Consider the following 23,160-nt stretch of genomic DNA (forward strand, 5'->3'; position numbering starts at 1 on the left):
GCACCCTACCACTAAAAGCAGAACTATCATAAATAAATGAGGGGAAGGAGAGACAGTTAATAGCAGGGAAGAGGGCCTGCATTATGTACTATCTGGAAATAATATCACAGTGATTAGTCCCTATACCACATATCATCGCTAGGATGTAACTAAATCAGTCTTATTTCCTGAATAAAGCAGCAGAAGGGCAAAAATATATTTGTAAGGGTTTCCTAAAATGTTGTGCTGAGGTAAAATGTGCAGGTGCAGAAATTCATGGGGGCTGAACAGGACAAAGCCACCACCCAGGAGCAGGAGGAAGTCCAAGACTTTGACCCTCATAGATGTTGGCAGAGGCCCCACTGATTTGATGCTTACTCATATTCAGTCAAGAATGCTCCTCACACTTCTGCAAGGTAGGTTTTACTTCTATTTTGCCAAACAGTAAAATTGAGGAAGAAAGGTACCCTAACATGGCTACTAAGTGCCAGGCCTTCTCATACCACACCACAGCTCTCTCTCAAGTAACTGGCTTTCCCTTACCACCACCTTAACTCTCTATCCTTTGAAAGACATGCCCATACGACAGGTGAGAATGAGACCTAAAGAATGACTTCCTCAGCTGAAACAAGTGAACGGCAGTGGGAAGATCTAATCCAGTCTTGAGGCCACTCTGACTCAGGCCCTTCCCTTTCCTTTCACTGTGCTGTTTCCAAGGGTTCCTTCTGAACTTGTTTCACAGATGCTACAGACTCCACTGGATGGCAGCAGCAATTGCTTCTTCCCTTTCTGGAGCTTGATAATACTCGCGAAATAGTGGCACTATCCTCATTTTACACAGGTTTGCAAGGCTTGGGAAACTGGATCAAAGACCCAAGGTCAGAACTGAAGCCCAGTATATAGGCAGCCCAAGATGCACTCATAGCTAGTAAACTGTGCTGTTTCCTGGTCACCCATACCTCTATGAAGAGGCAGAAACTTTCACACGGGAAGTACTCAGACAAAACCTTAACCTATCTACCTACATCATGATTTTTCCAATAAAACTAAGTTTAAAAGATTCCAGTTCTCAACATAAATGAGACACTAATTGTAGTATGGAATTAATTCTAAACTACATAGAACTATTAGCATTCTGAAAAAAATAGAAAAGAGGTAAGAGAGTGAAAAAGGACTGAAATCAAACTCATGCGGCTTTTTTGATGTTTGTAAACAACAGAATGGGATTTCCTAATTTCGAATTACTGTATTTTTCTAATTCTGAGACACTCAAGGGATTTACTCAGAATGTCAGAACTTACCACACATTATCCCCAATGCTGTGCTAAATACTGCCATATATCCAAAGTAAAATGATGTTTGAAATAAGCCATACATCCTGAAAGAAAACAAAATAACCATATATAATATACATTTTACTTTCAACACAGGCTTTATACTTGCATATTTAAAGGACAAATTTAGTTTTTTAATAAAAAATGTGTCCACTTACTTTGTTTTGAAAAAATAGTAGTAAAAGGAATACATGTAAACATAGATGGCAGTTGACGCAGCAGACAGAAAGCTTGTCCATTGCCTGCGGGATGGGGGGAGGGATAGCTCGTGAGTGAAGGGCACAGAGGCAAAGACTGTAAAGAAAATCACTTTATAACAACATCTTTTAATAAAATTCTGCTTGTTTAAAAACAACTGCATCTACAAAGTCATTAAACATATCACAAAGAAGAGATCCTAAGAATTGGAGGGAAAGATTCTGAATACTGTCTTATTCCCTACTATAAGTAACCTTATTAAGCGTTTCCTTTTCCAAATCTGAGTCTGAAATGAAGAGATACCTTGTCATAACTATTTCTAACACTACATTCCCTGTTAGTAAGGGGGAAGAAGAAAGAGAGCATTTTTCCTCTAAAATCGTATTTTTACAATTTGAAAAAAATTCTCTTATATTATCTTAAGCAGCCAAATTTCTATACAAATGTTTCACCCTGGGTGATAAAGGGGAAACCTTATTTTAAAATGCAGTACCCAGAGGTTCTTCTGAGAACCACTTACCACCGATAGTCCTCTGCATTGAGCAGGAAGTATGTGCACACAATGGTCACACAGACAGTCACAATGCACAGGATGACCAGCACCAGCATCATGAAGCCGTAGACGTAATAGATCTTATACGCCCAGAAAGATGTGAAGATGAAATACCTGAAGAAAACAGGAGCAAACATAGGTTTCTGAATTTATTCTTGAAGCTGAAGCTGTTCTTCCTAAGCCTGTACTTTGATTCTCATTTTGGTTGCACTTGAAGTAACTTCCATGTTTCCCTTGCCCCTTCTCATCTATTAAATCTGGAAGAATTCCCTCAAAAATATTTTGAGGATAATGTTTCAAAATAGACCATCAATATGGCATTCAGTTCTAAACAAATTTAGATTAAAAGTTTAAAGATGTGAAATACTGAAAAAGAAAAACAAATAGCTAAACATTTATAAAATAGAACCAACTCCCCCCGCCTTTTTCCTTTTTTGGGGGGGAGGGAGGAAGATACATCACCAGTGAAGCAAAACATGTTATAGCTTACAAATGTTCCATTAGACAGGAAAATAAAATTTGAGAAAATAATAATGCATAACATTAGGAAAAATAAGAAAAAGAATGCCTACAGCAGCACACCATCTTTGAAAGGCAAGAGGGAAAGGACATTACTTTTTTTTTTTTTTTTAAAGATTTACTTTATTGTTATTTGAAGGATAAAAAAGTGGTCTTCCATGTGCTGGTTCACTCCCCAACAACCACAAAGGCCAAAATTCAAGCTGATTCAAAACTGGGAGCCAGGAACTTCCTCATAGTCTTCCACATGAACCAAGCAGTCGAGCCACCCTCTGCTTTCCCAGGCCATATGCAGGGGGTTGAATCAGAAGAGGAGCAACCAGGACACAACTTGTTCCCATATGGGATGCTGGCACTACAGGTAAAGAAGGCTCAGCCAATTAAACCATGGTGCTGGTCCCAAGATTTGTTTCAATGTGTGTGTGTTTATATATATTTTACGATTTATTTATTTTTATTGCAAAGTCAGATATACAGAGAGGAAGAGAGACAGAGGAAGATATTCTGTCCAAGGATTCACTCCTCAAGTGACTACAATAGCCAGTGCTGTGCCGATCCGAAGCCAGGAGCCAGGAACTTCCTCCAGGTCTCTTACGTGGGTGCAGGGTCCCAAGGCCCTGGGCCGTCCTTGACTACTTTTCCAGGCCACAAGCAGGGAGCTAGACAGGAAGTGAAGCTGTCAGGATTAGAATCAGAGCCCACATGAGATCCCAGCGCATTCAAGGCGAGGACTTGAGCCACTAGGCCACAATGCTCGTCCCATATGTATACATTTTTAAGTGACATATAATAGTTGCATATATACAGTGTGATGCTCTGATACACGTAACCAATCAAGGTAAATGACAAATGCACCACTTGATTTCACTGTGTTAGAAACATCAAAATCTTACCTACCAGTTCTTTTAAAATATTGAATATTGTCAACCATAGCTGACATTCTGCTGCACTGTAGGACATTACAAGTTATTTCTCCTGTTTGTTAGACCATTTATTTATTATTTACTTTTTCAACAAATACACAGAGACCCCAACACGTTTCAGGAGAGCAGTAAGAAGAGCTAATGCAGCCAATGGAGGGTACTGGTGGGTGGTGAAACACCAGTAAAGTGACAATCATAACACCCTGTGGTGTAGGTTATATACCAATGCACATATGAGGGGCATCTTGGTTGGACTGAGTAGAAATTACTGAGAAGAATGAAATATGAAAGAGGCTTGGGGTTAGGAGTCTAGAATAGTGCTCCAGGCATAGAAAATAGAATGCTTTGCAAAGAGTCAGTAAGTTGAGTGTTGACACGGCTATCAAATTGAGGGACCAATGTACAAGTCCAGGAGTCTGCACTTTAAATTCTTCACACAGACCTTTATGTTCTTGTTCCACTTTTAAAAGACTTAGAATCACTAAAGCAGTGTAACAAATATCAAAGGAAAAATGGCAGAAACTTGAATGAGTAGACACAAATCAATGATTAGATCTTTGACTGTACATTTAAAAAAAAAATCAGTGAAGGACAGCAGATGTGCGTTAAGTTGCTGAAAAATAAGATGTTATTTACCTTTTTTAAAATAAATTGCTTACATGACCAACTGTTTCAATTAACTAGCTACCAAATTCAATCATGTCTGTTAAGCAGGCTTCACCATACCCAGCAGTGCAGCATCTGGAAGCATTAAGGATATTCTGAGTTGCCACAATGATGGGCCACATGACAGCCAAGAACCAGGGAGTATGAAAGTAGAACCTCAGACAGTTTATACAAAGAGCTGTCCCGCCTAAACAGCCAAGCATTCCGACCAGGGAACATTGAAAACGACAAGGAATAAGAGCTGAGAAAAGAAAACCTTATATTTTGCTGTAGGATACAGATATGAAATAGTAAGTGGGCACAGGTGGCAGGCCTCCCATTCTCAAATACACACATAGTTCCCAGAACTCCTGCAGCCCTCTGAGGAAGAAGTCTTGAAGTTATTAGGCATCAAAAAATTTCAAGGTCTAGATTAACTAGCATATAATGTTACCAGGTTCCCTGGACCTCAGAAACACTAAATGTACAATAAAAACCAGACATTTCTTACAAATTTGTTACAAAAATATTTCTTACAAAGGCTGGTCAGACATTTTCAAGCATGTATGCTTTGATTCCAAAGTTTTGTAAATTCTCTTATCATAATCACATTCCCTAAACATCAATGAGCATACTGTAAAAACTTACATTTCAATAAAGATTGAGCCAAAAGGCAAAATTCCTCCCAAGCAAACAATAACTGCAGGCTCCATGAACCTAGAAAAGACAGAAATTACAGTAAACTTTTAATATGACTTTCTTATTATACCATATAAATCTTGGTAATAGAAAGCAGATGCTTAATACTTTAAAAACATTATGCCTAAAGAACAGAAAACAACCAGTAAAATGAAAACCAAAATTCAAAGTGGCAAAATGCACAGGTGGGACTTCCAATTGCCACAGGTTATCATCAGCACTCCTCCCAGCATTAAAGGTTAAATATTCAGGGAACAGTAATTAACCGCCACTGGCAGAACTCCAGAAAGACTCTATAAGCATTTACTAACAGAAAATCAAAAGAAGGCTCAGCCACTTGGCATAAAAGTTCAGACTCCACTTGGGATCCAGGCACTCCATAACAGAGTGCCTAGATACAGTACCAGTTCTCTCTTTGCTTCTACCTTCCTCCTACTAAACACCTTGGAAGGCAGTTAGCAAAGATTCAAGTACTTGGGTTTCCCGCCACCCACATGAAAGACTCAGCTTGAGTTCCTGGTTCCTGACTTTGGTCTGGCTCAGCCCAGGTAGTTACAGGTTTTTGAGGAGCAAATCAGCAGATAAAGATTTCTGTTTACCAAATAAATAAGATACAAATTAAAAGAAACAAGAAATGCAGACTCTTGGTCCCTTCTAGCCCCTCACCCAGAACCCACAGTTTAAGAAGAAACCCAGGTGTCTCCGCTGCCCCTTAGCTCGCGAGAGGCCCTGATTCAGAGGAGCCCTTGTGGACTCTGCTTCTCACATTGCTCCTAAATGGGCAAAAATAATGAATTGGGAGAGTGATCCTCCCAGATAATCAGGTATCTCAGATAGCTGTTTCACTTGGCTTTGGGAGCTCTTACCATGCCTGCCAGATGCAAACACCTTGCTCATGCTGGCTAGATTGGAGTGGGGCCTCCCAGACTGAAGGGACAAGGATGGGCCCTCCCAGCAGCACAGGAAGAGATTTCTGGCCATAACTAATCTACAGATGTTCATCTAAAGATTCTGCCAGGAGTTTTTTAGCGCAGCCTTTCACAGCTAGAGCCATGGGAAAGGTGCAGCAAGCTTGAATTTTATAGCAAGGTGGAGTGGTCATGGGAGATTTCTCTCTCTCTCTCTCTGCCATTCAAAGAAAACAAATAAAAAATTTAAAGTACTGGCTCAAATGTCCTCTTTAAAGTCCTTCTTGAGTCTCCAAGGAAGAGAAAGGCTCTTCCCCCCTTTTCCCATTGCCTCTGACTTCATCACAACACATACAACACTACACTTTAACTGTTCAGTTACAGACACAGCTAATCTCTCCAGACTACAAACCCAAGCAGGCAGAAGCTCTTCCAGGTGTTCCCACTGTCTATTCCAGTATCTAGCACAGGAAATATACTAAGTTAATACACTTGGAAACAACCGAAAAACGGAGAAGAAAATTAACAAAAAAATTATTTTGAGAGCTGACAAAATAATCTAGTAGCCTTCCCTCATTTTACAAGAAGTCATGACCCAGAGGGTAAAAGCAATCTGCCTAAGCTGGCATTCCCACTGACAGCAAGATATACGAGTCAGATTTTATTTCCCATATGGTGACATTTTTTTAAAAAGCAGATAGTCATGAGTTTCCCCATATCTCAATGCTGTTTAGTCCTATCCTTGATGGTCCTGAACATCAGCTTAACAATGGGCCCTAACAATTTAATATTGATTTTTTTTTTACTTAAGAAAACTTCATAACAAAATTTTTTATTAGCCCCAGTGTAGAGAGAACATGGCAAAGCCCTAAGATGAAATCAAATCACTCTCTCTCCTCTAAACTACAGGAACTGTTTTATTCAGTTTGTTTCTAGAAATGCATGTATGTGTCCATGTCTAGAAAAGAGAACAGTCAGAACCTGTTTGTGTAAGTACTTGAAAGTAAGTTACATTCGTATTTATAATGTGGTAAAATACGTAGGGACAGAGGCTTTTCAACACAAATTCTTTGTTAGTAATCTGTATGCGCTGCTGCACAGCTATTCTTATGAGATGCAAGTATGTAACAAACATACAGCAAGACTGTTCTGTATTTGCTATTAAAATCTAGGCAATTAAAGCAGAAGCACAACAATATTCAACTTTCTAATTTTATTTTAAAGATTTATTTATTCTTTTTGGAAAGTCAGAGTTACAGAGAGAGATATATCGTATCTGCTGGTTAACTTATCAAACGGTCACAATGGTCACAATGGTCACAATGGCGTGAGCTGGGCTGATCTGAAGCCAGGAGGTTCTTCCAGGTCTTTAATGTGGGTGCAGGGACCCAAGACTTTGGGCCGTCCTCCACTGCTTTCCCAGGCCACAAGCAGGGAGCTGATCAGAAGCGGAGCCTCCGGAACTTTAACCCGCACTCATATGGGATGCTGGTGCTGCAGGCACAGGATTAACCTTATTCTAAGGCACCGTGCTGGTTGCCTCAACTAATTTTAAGAGGCAAAACATAGGAGCTGGCATTGCGGCTTAGCAGAAAAAAACTACCATCTGCAATGCTAGCATCTAAATGCCAGTTTGGGCCCAAGCTGCTCCACTTCTGATCTAGGTCCCGGACAATGGTCTGGAAAAAGTACTGGAGGAGGGCCCAAGTTTTGGGGCCTCTGTCATTCGTGAGGGAGACCTGGATGAAGCTCCTGGCTCCAGCCTGACTCAGTGCTGGTTGTTGCAGCCAATAGGGAAGTGACCAAGGGGATGAAGATCCTTCTCTGTCTTACTCTCTACAACTCTTTCAAAATAAGTAATTAATTTTTAAAAAAGAGGCAAAGGTATATATACTATGAATTAATTTTGTTCAAATGTGCTTATTACAAAAACTAGGAAAGAAGTATTTTTCAAAATATATATATCAGCTCAAATTAAAGATATGGCAGAAATCATGATTTCAAAGCTAACTGGCTAAATAACTGTAAACTATTTTATACTACTGTCATAGCTGTTAAATAGAGATTAATCTTAAATCATAGGAGGTATACAAGAACATATTATCTGTAAGCAGTGTGACAGGTAAGTGTGTTTTAGAGATTCTACATTTTCCTATCCCAGGGTAAAAATATATACAATTAGCAAATTGCAATTGTCTCAATCCTAATTTATCTCTCAACTGGCAGGATGTATACAAACATAAATAAAATATTCTAAATAATGTATACAGCCTGCATATTTAGAATAATCTAGTATTAGGAAAGAAAAATGAAACTGCAAGTTAGAGATTAGCAAACTATTTCTATAAAGGTTCAGACAGTATATACACACCAAGTTTTGCAGGTGATATGGTCTCTGCCGTAACTACTGACACACCAATTCTGTAAAAGCAGCCGTATTTGATACATGAACAAATGGACGTGGCTGTATTCTAACAAAACTTCATTTGCAACAGGTACCAGATCAATTTTGATCTGTAGGCTTATAAACTGTTCTAGTTCCCACTCATTTCCACATATTAGTGTATTATCAGAATATCTGATTTATCTCTATCTGTAAATAGCACTGATTCAGAGTGAGACAAGAATGCAATTTATTATGATTCCAAACACGGTAGGGTAAAATTTAAATCACCAAGTTCCAAGGCCCAAAGAGTACCATCACAGAAAAACATGTCAATTCTACAGCTACATACCTAAAACAATTTAATAACTTATATATTGTAAAAAATCATTGCATTAGATTTAGCATTCTCTTTACCATTTTTTCTCCGGTATAGGACGAGGCACAGCATTGACACGACAAGGAAAGTTGGGCTGACCTGACAGATTTCGGCCAAGTATTGTACCAACAAGATTTAGAGGAAGAATAACAAAAAAACAGATGCAACAAACGGCCACCTGTAAATTAAATAAAATGTGTGTGATTACTCAGAAAACAGCAACACTAATAAAAACAAATAAAGGAGACACTTACAAATTTAAAGACAATTTAATCACAAAAGAAAATGTTTATTATGGGCTAAAATTATACAAGATATACACTGATGAAAATAAGAAAAGAATGTGCTTTAAAGTATTAGTATTAGAAATGACCTAAATACAAGTTGATCTCTCTGCTATCAGCTACTCAAGTTATTCTGTTCCATACCATTTGCTATAGTCTTTTTCTCCCTTTTTTGTTTTCACTTCAAGCTCTCATGCTTTGAATAAATAAAGGCACTTCAAAACTTCATGGAAATGGATTAAAAGATAACATGTATTTTCCATTAGCCATCTGAAGCTCCCTTTATCCTTCATCATTATAACCAACTTGTGAATTTTTTACTCAACTATAATTTATTGAGATGCTAATATATGCAGGGAACTTACACATTATTTCCTTATTTTATAGATAAAGAAAATGAAGTGCACAGAGGCTAAAGTAAGTTCTCATGATTTTATAGCTAATAGGCACCAGATTAAAATCTCAGCTTAGATATACCTACTAAGCTTACTCTCTCTACCATTTCAAAGCCTACTCTCTTCACTATTCTATATTGCCTTGGAATCCTAATAACTGAAGCAAATCTCAACATATACAATGTACACACATGCATATATATGTGCATATGTGCAATTTTACATGTGCACACACATATGTCAATAAGAAAAAAAATTTTTCTGCTCAATGGTTCATTGTCTAAATTTATAGAAGACCATATAGATTTCAGAGCAAACATGGTCAATTTGGAAAACAATTTTGTGACATTTTTTTTCTTTATAAAACCTGCATACATAAGGACACACGTTAGCTTTTTTTCTGACCAACATCTAGTTCAGATCACTTCACTATAAATACCCTTAAAATGGAGTAGAACTGAATCATCTTTGAGATCTCTTTCAATTATACACTTTTGAGTTTCAATCAACAGAAAGTGAGACAAGTTGAATGAAAATTAATTGTGAAGAAACTGGCTGAAAGGAATGAAGAAGTATGAGAGAAACTCCACGGATATGGCATGAGAAGGAAACAATCTCTTCAGGTAACATTATTCACTTCATTATATCCTCCATGTGTGGCTAAAGAAACCAGAGAGTATCACCTTCATTCCAGATAAAACCTTCGTACATCTGTGAGTTAAGAAAATTCTTCAAGGGTTGGCCTTGTGTTACAGTGGATAACACTGCATTCTGCAACACAGGCATCCCATATGAGTGCTGGTTCTGTTCCCAGCTGCTCCACTTCTAATTCAACTCCCTGTTAACAGCCTGGGAAAAACAAAGGAAGAGGACATAGGTGCACGGGGCCCTGCACCCACATGGGGACAGCTCCTGGTTCCAGCTCTGTCCAGCACTGACCATCGCAGCCATCACAGGAGTGAAACAGCAGACAGATCTTTCTGTCTATTCCTCTCTTTATGACTTGTTCAAAATAAGCAAGTGAATCTCTCTGCATGATGGCCTAGTGGTTAAATCCTTGCCTTGCATGTGCCAGAATCCTATATGGGAACCAGTTCATGTCCTGCCATTCCACTTCCCATCCAGATCCCTGTTTGTGGCCTGGGAAAGCAGTGGAAGATGGCCCAAAGTCTTGGACCCTCCATCCATGTGGAAAACCAAGAATAAGCTCCTAGCTCTTGGCTTCAGATCAGCTCATCTTTGGCCATTGCCACCTCTTGGGGAGTAAACGCATGAATGGCAGATCTTTCTATCTCCTACTCTCTGTAAATTAGTCTTTTCAAGGAAAATAAATAAATCTTAATTTAAAAAGAACTATTATTTTTTGCAATTTATCAGAACTTTAATTTCAAATAAAGACGAAAGAGAGCTCAGAAAACATTCCTAGGTGGAACTACACGGTCTGAGAGAATGGCTTACACACTGTTCCAAGGAGCTCTCAAAGTTCTGCTCCGCAGCTTCAGTGATTCTTCAGGCATTTGACTGGAATATCCCGACAACTTTAAAACATTTTTTTTAAAAGATTTATTTTTATTACAAAGTCAGATATACAGAAAGAGGAGGAGAGACAGAGAGGAAGATCTTCCGTCCGATGATTCACTCCCCAAGTGAGCCGCAACGAGCCGGTGCTGTGCCGATCCAAAGCCGGGAGCCAGAAACCTCTTCCGGGTCTCCCACGTGGGTGCAGGGTCCCAAAGCATTGGGCCGTCCTCGACTGCTTTCCCAGGCCACAAGCAGGGAACTGGATGGGAAGTGGAGCCGCCAGGACTAGAACCAATGCCCATATGGGATCCCGGGGCGTTCAAGGCGAGGACTTTAGCCGCTAGGCCACGCCGCCAGGCCCATAAAACATTTTTTTAACAGTAATAAAAATATGTAGAGTGGGGCTCAGCAGCGTGGCCTAGTGGCTAAGGTCCTCGCCTTGATCCCATGTGGCCGCTGGTTCTAATCCCAGCAGCTCCACTTCTTCTCTGTCTCTCCTCCTCTCAGTATATCTGACTTTGTAATAAAAATAAAATAAATCTTTTAAAAAAAATATGTAGAGTGAAATGAATTCTACATCAAATTTTATCACAATACAGATACCCTAAATTTATTCAGTTTTATGCAAACATAGAATATCTTTTTTTCTATTATCTCCCTGCATATATATCCAAACATCTGGAAAATGCATCACTGATGAGGAAGACTCATAAGGCTATGTTAGGCCTTCTTCCTGTCTCAATCCAAGCCTGCACACATCTGCTTGTTACTGTAGCGCCTGTGTATCACAGGCTGCGTGTGGCTGTGGAGAAAGGGCACTAGGCGCCTGGAAGACACACAGCAGACCGTTAATGCTCCTGTGACAATCTCAGCAAGCATCAAAAACAAAGGTAATCTTCCCTTGTTCTTTTTGGATTGTTTCTGCAAGTGATAAGAAGACTGTGTGTCTACTTGTCAGAAATTTTTGGTAATCAAATTGTGAAACCAATTCCCTTATGTCAAGAATTTACTTGAAGAAATCTCCAAGAACACAAGACAAGCTGTTAAAAACATCACATGGAACTAATTCACTTGTGATGTCAGGATATTTCTCAATACTGATAACCAAATAAATTCATTACTGACGAAGATATACTGACCTGTTATTCTTACTCCTTATTATTAGATTTGTAGTCATCACAACTCTATTGCTATCATTAAATTTAGAGTGATGAAACAGTGAACTTGCAAAACATATTTTTAGTCACAGAACCACACTTACATCTGTTTTCTATATTGAGCCTTCACCTGAAGATTTCATTTGAAAATGAAATTTAGCAGGTAACATTAATAGAAAATTTGATGTTAAAAAAAAAGTCAGGAACCCTAGAATTTAGATAACTGCAAGACCTTCTCCATGCCTTTTAGTCACCATGCCACCACAGGCCAAAGGAGAAAGGGAAGAGAGAAGATTGACTCTATGCTGCTGTCTCTTCCCTCCTACCTGCAGCAAGGACACAGAACCGAGCACTGCCACTCAGTATTTACTACCTCAAAGACCTACCTACCACCTGTCAGCTCTTCTCAAATCTCAGCAAAGATGTAGCTATTATTTATTCTATCTGCTTCCAAACTAACTTTTTATGAGATCTGTGGTACGAATGGAATGGAAAGAAGAAAAATAGTCAATCATGGGTTATTTTGGACATTTTAAGGGCAAAAGATTCTCAGGAAATAAATCATTCTTCAGCTACTATGCTTAATCATTTCTTCAATTTCTATTGCTACTTTGCTAACTAATGTATTTTATTATTTTTTGTCTATGTTAAAATTATTTAGTTTTGGGGTCAGTGCCACAGCATAGGTTAAACATCTGCTTATAGCACTGGCATCCCATATAGGTACTGGTTTGTTTTCTGGTTGCTCCACTCTCCATCCAGCTTCCTGCTTATGGCCTGGGAAAGCAGTGGAGGATGGCTTAAGTCCTTGAGACCTCCCGCACATTTGGGAGACCCAGAATAGGCTCCTGGCTTTGGAACGGCTCAGCTCTGACTGCTGTAGCCATGTGGGGAGTGAACCAGCAAACAGAATATTTCTTTCTTCCTTTCTCTTTCTGTGCATATCTACCTTTCCAATAAAAATAAGTATTTTTAAAAAAAAACAGCCTCTATTCAGGGATTTCTATTACTGGACCCACTAATCAGAGCATTATCAACTCTAACAAAAATACATGCAAAAAGCCTATTTACTTTATACAGATTTTTTTCCTGTGAGATTTATTTTCATTGGAAACACAGATTTTACAGAGAGCAAAGACCAAGAAAGGTCTTCCATTCACTGGTTCACTCCCCCCATGGCCACAAAGGCCAGAGCTGAGCTCATCTGAAGCCAGAAGTCTCTTCTGGGTCTACCATGTGGGTATAGGATCCCAAGGCATTGGGGCTATCTTCCTCTGCTTTCCCAGACCACAGGCAGGAATCTGGATGGGAAGTGGAGCAGTGGCACAAAAACTGGTACCTATATGGGATCCCCAGCACTTATAGGGGGAATATTAGCAAATCGAGCCATTGTGTCACCCTCCCACCCCCAGATATTTTCAATATGCAACTTGCCATTTTGTTTCTTGGTTACTCCAATACACTAGTGGAAGTTAAAAAAACCTCAATGTTTGAAACAAACACTATTCTGCTACCAAAACCACAGAAGAAAACCATGTATTAGTAGCTTTTACAATACATATGTAAAAAAATTTAGCAAATATAATTTAACAATATATAAAATGGATAATACATCCTGACAAACTTAAGTTTATCCAGAAATGACAGAAAATTAATAAATGCTACTGACTATATCATCAAACTAGAAAAGTCCAAGTCATCTCAAAAGATACAGAAAGGCTTTTGTAAGATTCAGTATGTTTCTAATTCGAAAAGCTCAGAGAACTATCGAGTAAAAAGGAATTATAACAACCTGATAAAAAAACATCCATAAAAACACTATATATTCACTTTACTTAATACCAGAAGACTAAATGTCCCAACCATGCTCCTAAACAAGACTGGGAAGCAGGCTAGAATTTCTGTTCTCACCACTTCTAAATTGCACCATGGAGGTTTATCCCATATAATAAGGCAAAAAAAAAAAAAAAGAAAAAAAAAAAAGAAAGAAATGAAAGAAAGAAATGAAAGACAAAGAGAAGAAAAGAGAAATAAAACTGCTTTTGAGAATCTCTATTTATTTAAAAGTCAGTAAATGAGACTGGTGTTTTGGTGTTATCAGTTAAGCCGCTGCTTTGGACACCAATTTCATATGGGCACGAATTCAAGTGTCTTTTGCTTCACTTCTGTTCCAGCACCCTGCTCACACACGTAGGAAAGCAGTGGATGATGACCCAGGTGCTTGGGCTCCTGCACCCACGTGGGAGAAGTGGAAGCAGCTCCTGCCTTCTACCTGGTCCAGTTAAATGAACCAGCAAATGAAAGACCTGTCTGTCACTCCCTCTCTTCCTTAACTCCATCTTTCAAATAAATCTTAAAAATAAAATGAAAAAGCTTGAGTAAAGCAACTAGGACTACTAAGTAAATTTAATAATATTATAAGATACAAAATCAATATCCAAAACCAATTTTTTAAAGCCAGAAATAATCATAATTTAAAATTACTCACAGAAGAAAAAATTGACAAAATACTCAAAGATAAACTCAACAAAAGATAGATAAAAATCATAGCACTAAAGCCTATAAAATACTGCTGAGAAAAATCAGTACATAAATAATTTGATCTAAATATATTGTATAGCATAAGACTCTCAACATTGTTAGGTCAATTCTTTCCAAAAGAGCCACCGTGAAACTTGATGCAATGCCATTCAAAACCACACCAGGCTCTTTCATAAATTGACAGGCTGATTCTAAACTTTGTATAGAAATAAAAAGGATATAAAAAGATAAAACTTTAAGAACTGATTGTAAAACTTATAAAACAACAATAATCAAGATAGTTTGATACTGTCAGTAAAAACAAGACAATTTTTTCAATGAAACAGAGCAAAAAATGTAAAATTAGAGAATGGATAATCTTTTCAAAAAACCAGTGCTGGGAAAACTGAACAAGCCAAAACATAACAAACACTTTGGTCCTTAACTCTTACTTTACTGAAAATTAACAAAAAACAAATCATAACATTACATTTCAGGTCCAAAATTATAAAATGTTTAGAAGACACCATATGGGAAAGCTTGGTGATTTCTTAAACAGAACAGAGAAAACACAAACTACAGGAAAAAATATTTTATCAATACATTAAGCTTAACACTAACATCACTCTTTAAAAGGCACTTTTGTCTTTCCAAAATCAACTCAAGTAGACTCTCTTCTATTCTCTGCAGTAGCTCTGTAATAACACTCCAATTTCAGAGTCATTAGTCAAAATTCACACTTTCTTACATCTTCCTGTAATAGTCTCTTGATTTTAGGCACCGTTCTTAAACCAGGGACATTAGAGTATCACCAAACCCTTTTCTTTATAGTGGCTTCTAAGATTCAGTGCTATCTGATAAGTTTCTTTACAGGATTTAATGGTTTTATGTGTAATTAGTAGAGAAGCTGGGGTCCAAAGACAAACTGAACCCACTTTCAATCTTAGACTAGTTTTGGTAGTAATAACAGTATTCTATCCAGACTCCAGACCTCAAGTGCGAAAAATTCCTTTTACAGTACTCCTACAGGGCAAGGAAAAGGCTTAGTCACTAAATTTAAATTAAGTTCTAAGTCAGGAAGACTCTGATAAAACAGAACTTCAGAAAGGGCTCTCGAAGCCTAAGAGATCAGAAGAATGGAAGACAGACTAAGTTGTGGGGAAGAGCACATAGAAGGATCTGAAGACTGATGTCCAAGCTTGGGCATTCAGCTGACAGGGACAGGACTGTGCAGGTAGCTGACGCCTATGGTCTGAGAAACTTCCAGCTAACAGAACCAACCCCAGAATCCAGCAATTGGAATCAGGTGAAAACTACAGACCGGGTATGAAGCAGGACACATTATCTGGCTTGGGATAAAGCTCTCGGAAATCTAAGTTTTAAAATCTCCAAATCATTATGCTATGTGCCTGGGGCTGAGAACCACTAAGTTTATGAGAATATACAACCATTTCCTTCATTTCAAACAACTAAAATTACAAATTAATTGGTTAAAACACTTGAAGAATACCTAAGTCAAAATTCACCTTAAGTTCTTAAATTTTCACATTCTAAACAAGTTTTGGTACTTTTAAGTGGAGAAAAACATGTCACATCATCTATCTGATTAAAACTGGAAGCCAATGGAATGCAATATTTTATTAGGATGCAAATTAAGAACATGATACCCCAGAAGCCTAGCAAGCACTATGATTAACCTTTTATTCGTTAAAATCAGTTTTATAAGCTTTCGCTGGTTCAGCTCAGAGTTTAATACTACATTCTAACAATTCTCAGAAGGAAAATTACATTGAATAATAACATTAAAAATTCCATTAACAAAGTGGTAATTACAGTATTATAGTGAGATAAAGCAACTTTGAAATAGAATTTTCACTATTATCAAATTTAAAACTCTTCCCATTTGATAACAAACATCCAGAAACAAAACTCAAGCAAGATTAAAACTCAGGGGTTGGACTGTGCCACAGCAGGTGAAGCTAATAACTACAATGTCAGAAGCCCATATGGGTGTTGATTAGAGTCCTAGCTGCTCCATTTCTAATTCAGCTCCCTGCTATCATGCCTGAAGAAGCAGAAAAGTCCCAAGGGCACATAGGATATCAGGATGAAGCTCTTGGCTTTGGAATGGCTCATCCCTGGCCATTTTGGAAGTGAGCCTCTTTCAATAACTCTTTCAAATACATAAATTTTAAAAATAAATAAATAAAACTCAAGAGATGCAGGCTCCAGTTCTATCATTAGCTATATGTATACTCTTTTTTTTTTTTTAAGATTTATATATTTTTTTATTACAAAGTCAGATATACAGAGAGGAGGAGAGACAGAGAGGAAGATCTTCCGTCCGATGATTCACTTCCCAACTGACCACAATAGCCGGTGCTGTGCCGATCCGAAGTCAGCAGCCTGGAACTTCCTCCAGGTCTCCCACATGGGTGCAGGGTCCCAAGGCTTTGGGCCATCCTTGACTACTTTCCCAGGCCACAAGCAGCGAGCTGGATGGGAAGTGGAGCTACTGGGATTAGAACTGGCACCCATATGGGATCCTGGCGCGTTCAAGGTGAGGATTTAGTCACTAGGCCACTGCACCAGGCCCTATCTGTATATTCTTGACCAAGTTATTTTGTCTCTCTTAAAAAGCAGGAGCATCTTATTACTCATATTTCTGTAAATACAGCTGCACAAGGATACTTTAGAGTGCTTTCTAATCTAGACCTAAAATTCTGATTCCAGCAAAGAAGTATCAACAAGAACTGGGATACTGTGGATTAATTTTATTAAGAATATTCTTAATTAGTTAATTCTATTAAGAACATTATACCTGCATTTTATGTTTAATATATTAAAAGAATCCTGGGACTGGAATCATGGCAAAGCTAATTAAGATGTTGATTACGATGCCAGCATTCCATACAAGAGCACTGGTTCTAGTTCTGGCTGCTCCCTGAGAACATGCCTGGGAAAGCAGAAACAGCACTAGTATTGGGGCTCCTGTAATCCTTGTTGGAGACATGGATGGAGTTCTTGGCTCCTGACTTCAGCCTAGTTAGTTCTAGCTGTTGATAGCCTTTGGGAGAGTGAATCAGCCAATGAAAGCAATCTCTCAGACTCTCTCCTTCTCTCTGTCACTCTGCCTTTCAAATAAGTAAGTCTTTCCAAAAAAAATTAGCCAGCTAAACTGACAAGAATGTGACAGTAAAATCATCATCATCATCATCATCATCATCCAAAGCATTTCAGAGTGTGGTGACTACAGGCAAGCTATGCAAAAAAGATTTTCGTATCTATAGCAACATATCTAATGCTTAATGAGCTTCTAAAAATACTTCATTTCCTTCTGCACTTACCTATCACCTTAAAGAATGTTGTTTATTAATGTGTCACTATTCTTCCACTAAAACATTCACCAGCTTCTCCCATCTCTGATAAAAAGCTACAGTGTAATCTTTCATCATACTTAAAGTCAGACTTCTATTTTATCAGCTGATAAAATCAAGGGAAAATTAAAAAAAGAGCAGCTATGGCTTTGGACTTAACCAAAAGTTTGTGGTTAAATTTCCTTCCCCCCCTATTTTCCAAGACCCAGTAGCTAATGGCTGAAACTACCTTATGGAGAGTAGGTCTCACACTACAACATTCACACTCTTTGAGAGTAAAAGTAAAATTCAAGCAACTTACCATTGTTCCAAATGGAATGGCTCTGGAAGCATGGTAATAAATGGCTATAAAGTTGATGAAGAAGGCAGTGCCACACACCATTGCTGGAATAAGGAACGCGCCAATAAACATCTGCTTAATCCACCTCCTTCCTGAAAAAGAAGGGAAGGTAAAAACCACAGCTACAGAGAAAGACACATACTGATGTTAAAAGCGTAACTTTTAAGTATCCAATTAATTATTTTAACACAGAAAATGAAATTTGATATCTTAGTAACTTTCAGATTTGTAACTATGAATTACAAATATAATTTTTATGTACACTTTTTAATCTCTAAGAATTGCTAAAACTCTACACAGTGATCATATATTTTTTAACTGGTAGAGTAAAAATTTTTAATCATCATAGCAACAAGGAGCTATCTTTCCATTACAGGAATGTGAACATAAAAGTGCAAATGTGGAAACATTTTTATAGAGCTTAGGAACAAAAACACAAAGAATTGCACTTGATGAAGAATAAAATGCAACACAACAATTCTAAATGGTAGTGACCCAAGGACAAAGTGTTACAGAAAGACAAGCAATATTTTAACTTTTGTTTTCTCCTAAAAGAACATCATGAAGTTCATTCTAAACACTAGTCTCACAAATCTTAATCTTCATCCAGAAAAACTCCTTGAGTCTAATTTTTTCCTATATTTCACTTCTTTTTTGAGCTATGTCTCAAGAACTAATATTCAGCATCTGAAAAACAATACTAAAATGCTGGCAATTCCTTCCTGGCACTTTGTTTTTCTATACTTTCCACTATCTTCTCAAATTCAGATGAACGTGCTCACACACACACACACACGCACAAATACTCCTTGTCCAATTGTATTTCTCCTTCTGCTTCTCACATACAGAGTCTATGCACATTCCACTGGGTATTGTCCATAGCCCAACCACTCCCACTCACTATTATCCTCCTACTGCTCCTCACTCCTTTGTAGATATTGCAGTTTCAGCTAATTTCTGGCTTCAGACTGGTTCTAGAGCATAATTCAGGACACTGAGAATAAAATGACCTTGAATTTCACTGTAGCTCAAATCCTGAAACAACTGGAAAAGTCTCGACTCCCTGTGCTGGTCTCTACCACCTTAACCTGGTCTTAGGGAACAGTTTAGACTATCAGAGCATGATCAGACCTCCTCAGGGACTATAACTTAGAACACAAGCTTTGGATTAAATTATTACAGTTACTAATAGACCCAAAGCTTCGCCTGATTTGACACTGATAGAGCTAAACACAAACTCTATAAATCTCTCAGCATATATGTGGTAAATGGAAATTTGGTTGGGTGTTTTTAACTTACAACCAAGACTAAAAGCAAATCTATGCACAAGTTTAAATAAATTTTCTCTTTAAATAAATCTGTTTCTACTGTGGAAACTTTTTATGGGAGTCATAAACTATTAGAATTACTAGTCCATTGAGTTTCCAGGTCAAAATTGAAGGAGTCACCTTAAGAATATTTGTTTTCTCAGGATGCAATGCTACATAATAGGACTCATTTCCCATTTCTGGAGGTAGAATTTAGATTGAACACTAATAGGAATACATAATGATGTTCTCTTAGGGTAATCCAAAAAATTATCTATACTGAAGGTCTGGCAGGAGCAATAAAAAACAATGGTAAACCATAATACCTGAATGAGTTTAAAACAATCCTACACTCTACTTTCCAATAAAGGGTCACAAGTCCATGAAAAGAAGGTAAGATCTAATGCTGACACCACTTTGGACAGGCTACGGAAAATCATATTAAGATGTCTCCATTTTTGTAAATATAATTTTAAAGTCTTTCAGCAAATCTTAATTTATAAACTGAAAGATGGAAATCTACAACACCTTTCTGACAAAGAATACTATAAGAGAAACAAAGAAACGTAAAGACCCCTGAATGACATCCCAGAAAGAAAACGCCCAAGCACAGCCCCCTTGGAACATGTACGCATTATCCCTAACACTCCTTGTCCTCTGTTGTACAGGAGCCAGGGGATTAAAGTAAAGAGCTCTTGGCAAGAAATTATGATACAGGTAATAGAAACACTTGCACTGTCTTTTGATAAACACTGAGATTCAACAGAAATAAACAATTTTGTCTCCTTTTCTCTCTCTGCTATTCAAAAATTTCCCCCACAAGTATTACACACACCTTTATGTTCAGCTGTGAGATTACATGCTGTAGACCTTATACAGAGTATAGCTTATAAGGGGGCAGACACCCTTAAGAACAATAGTATTAATAATTTAAATGTACTCTCCTATATGTTCCTCAGGGCTAATTTCCAATGGACAATGGAGATTATCTATTTAAAGTAGACACAGTCTTGGGAATAAAATACAAGAATTAAAAATAAGAATACATAACAGATTTGGTGGAGATTATGTGAAATGAAAACAAAGAATTCTACCATGGCTATACTATCTACTTTAAATCCTAAGTACCTCACTGTAAAATATAGCACCTGTCAGGAAAATGCAGTGATAATTTCTAACTTACCTCCTTGTCTAGCATACAGACTTCCACCAAAATAACCGTTCACTGGAGATGTAGCAGCATAGACAAATATGGCTGTACTGAGCATTGATCCCCTCCTAAAAAAGGCCACACACATGATCAACTGAAAGCAAAGGTTTAAAGAACACATCATATAGACGTCACATTCACATTAATTTCAAAGATAAATTTAATAGAAACACACACAAAAATCACATTCTAGACAATACAAGACCTCAAAAGATTCTCTAGCTAAAACTATACTTGGATGACATAAGGCTGATTTTAATTTTCCAATACGTAGTTAAATTTCATAATATATTCTAAACACGAATTCCACATTTCTTTGGTAAAAATATTAGGAGCTGATGCTAAAACCATTTGCACAACCCTGTAAGTTGATCCCACCACATGAAAAAAGATATCCACTTGGTTAGGAAAAGTAACTAGAACATTCCCTTGCTTTTAAAAAAATTTGTTTTAAAATTTACTAATATGAAGAGAACAGATTTCATGTGGCTCACAGATACAACTAAGAATATGACACACCTTCCCTCCCTTTTACTTCCTGTTTTTCCTTTTAATTTTTGTGATAATACTTTTAATTTGCTTTTTCATCACAGACATAATCCTCCAAAATATTCCTTTTCATAACAGGATTCAACTGCTTAAGATTCTTACCAGCTAGAGTAGGATCACTTACATAAAATGCTATTATTTTAAATGGTATAACACTAATATTTTCCCTTTTTGGTTTTCCTTATACTGTTAAAAACTGTTTTAAAATATTAGGTGTATAAGTTAAAAATTAAGCCAGATCAACAATTTCTAATTCCCTCCTTCTCTAATTATACCTGTGGAATTCATATCAATGCACCAGCTGAGTAAAACTGGAAAACATACTCTTAAAGAATCTAATTGTAAAAGGAAACATTAAAATGATAAATGACAGTATCACAGTATCGCTTCCCATTACACATAATACACTTGTTAGCCAACTGTGTTTCAACTCAGTAGCCTTTAAGTAGGTAGCACTTCTCTGCTCCAACAACTGCACTCGATTTCTCTTAATGTGGGTGCATAACAGTAAAAACATGGTAGTATTTCACTTCTTTAGCTAACTAAACACAAACAATACAAGTAGTAGTCATTTCTACATTTAAAAGACCACAAATCTCAAAGTTAACAGTCTGAACATCCTAACTGGTTTTCCTAAGAGCACAATTAATAATACTTTCTACAGAGAGTCTTTCAGTTTTGGAGGTAATGTGAATTAATAACTTAATAACCCCCAAATTCTTACACTTCTTATGAAGAATCAAACTGGATTTTCAAAATCATAAAAAAAAAAAAAAAAAAAAAAAAGGCTGGGGCCGGCATGATGCCTCAACTGGCTAAGCTTCTGCCTAAAAGCACCAGCATCCCAGCTGCTCCACTTCTGACCTATCAGCTCTCTGCTTATGGCCTGGGAAAGCAGTAGAGGATGGATCAAAGCCTTAGGACACTGCACTGGTGTGGGAAACGGCAAAGGTTCCTGGCTCCTGGCTTTGGATTGACTTAGCTCCAGCCAATGCAGCCATTTGGGGAGTGAACCAAGGAATGGAAGATCTCAGTCTTTTGGAAAAAAAAAAAAAAAAGGAAAAAGTTTTTTAAACTATTCAATAGTCCTGGATAAAAAATAATCTTTATTAATTTTGCTCATGGAATATAACATTTATAACCAACCAAAATGTTCATAGATGCTCATACGCTTTAGCATGTTACAGAAAAAGGACATTTGTAGCTAAAAAAGTACTGCTCATTACTTAATTTGTCTGCAATAATGAAATGTATTGCATTAAAATTCCAAGATAATTGAAATAACCAAATATTTGTGACTGGTTTAAATGGTTCCAATAATTTAAACCACTCAAGAACAAAATAGCAATAAAGTATAAGCACTTACTCTGTATATAAATCTTCTATCATTGCAACAATAATAACAATGAGAGATACAGCAAATATTTGACATCCAGAACCAATGAGAGAGGAAAATATCAGTGGGTGACTTGAGGGTCTAAAAACATCTCCATGCACCTGTTTCCATCCATATTCATCTCCTAGGTCTCTATCCTGTATATAAATGCATAGGTGTAAGAAAACCATTTAGAACCAAATGATATATAACAGGTAGGTTAAGTTACCTTCCCCCAAATAAACTACCCTCCTCCAAATACACAGCTACTTAAAGAAGTTCAAAATACTGAGAAAATAAATCTCCAATTTAAAACCATTACTGTCTTCTAAACTGATGTTAATGTTGAGGTTCAGGAAGGTAACTCCTGGGTGTGATCAATCTCCAACAATGAAAAAACAAAAGGTCTGGAGGCCAAAGGTCACTGAGGCCAGAAATGAGATGCATCAGTTTAGGCAGCTACCTGTGATATTGGCATTCGTATCAGAGCACTGGCTGAGTCCTGACTGCTCTTCTTTTGATACAGCTCCCTGCTAATGTACCTGGGAAAGCAGCAGCAGACGCCCAAGTGCCTGGGCACCTGCCACCCCTCTAGAGAACCCAGA

General features: G+C 37.5%; 1 protein-coding gene across 1 annotated transcript in view; it reads right to left on the reverse strand.

Moving 5' to 3' along the window:
• Positions 1-23,160, reverse strand: part of TM9SF3 (transmembrane 9 superfamily member 3) — a 66,314-nt gene that overhangs the window by 8,585 nt on the left and 34,569 nt on the right. The window contains exons 7-14 of the mRNA XM_058671640.1: positions 22,547-22,713; positions 20,605-20,699; positions 18,076-18,206; positions 8,559-8,698; positions 4,800-4,868; positions 2,032-2,178; positions 1,472-1,555; positions 1,281-1,357 (exon numbers count right to left, since the gene is read on the reverse strand). Of these exons, the coding sequence (XP_058527623.1) occupies positions 1,281-1,357; positions 1,472-1,555; positions 2,032-2,178; positions 4,800-4,868; positions 8,559-8,698; positions 18,076-18,206; positions 20,605-20,699; positions 22,547-22,713 (910 nt within the window). The remainder of the gene's footprint in view (positions 1-1,280; positions 1,358-1,471; positions 1,556-2,031; positions 2,179-4,799; positions 4,869-8,558; positions 8,699-18,075; positions 18,207-20,604; positions 20,700-22,546; positions 22,714-23,160) is intronic.

The sequence above is a fragment of the Ochotona princeps genome, chromosome 13, assembly GCF_030435755.1.
Source record: "Ochotona princeps isolate mOchPri1 chromosome 13, mOchPri1.hap1, whole genome shotgun sequence".
NCBI lineage: Eukaryota > Metazoa > Chordata > Mammalia > Lagomorpha > Ochotonidae > Ochotona > Ochotona princeps.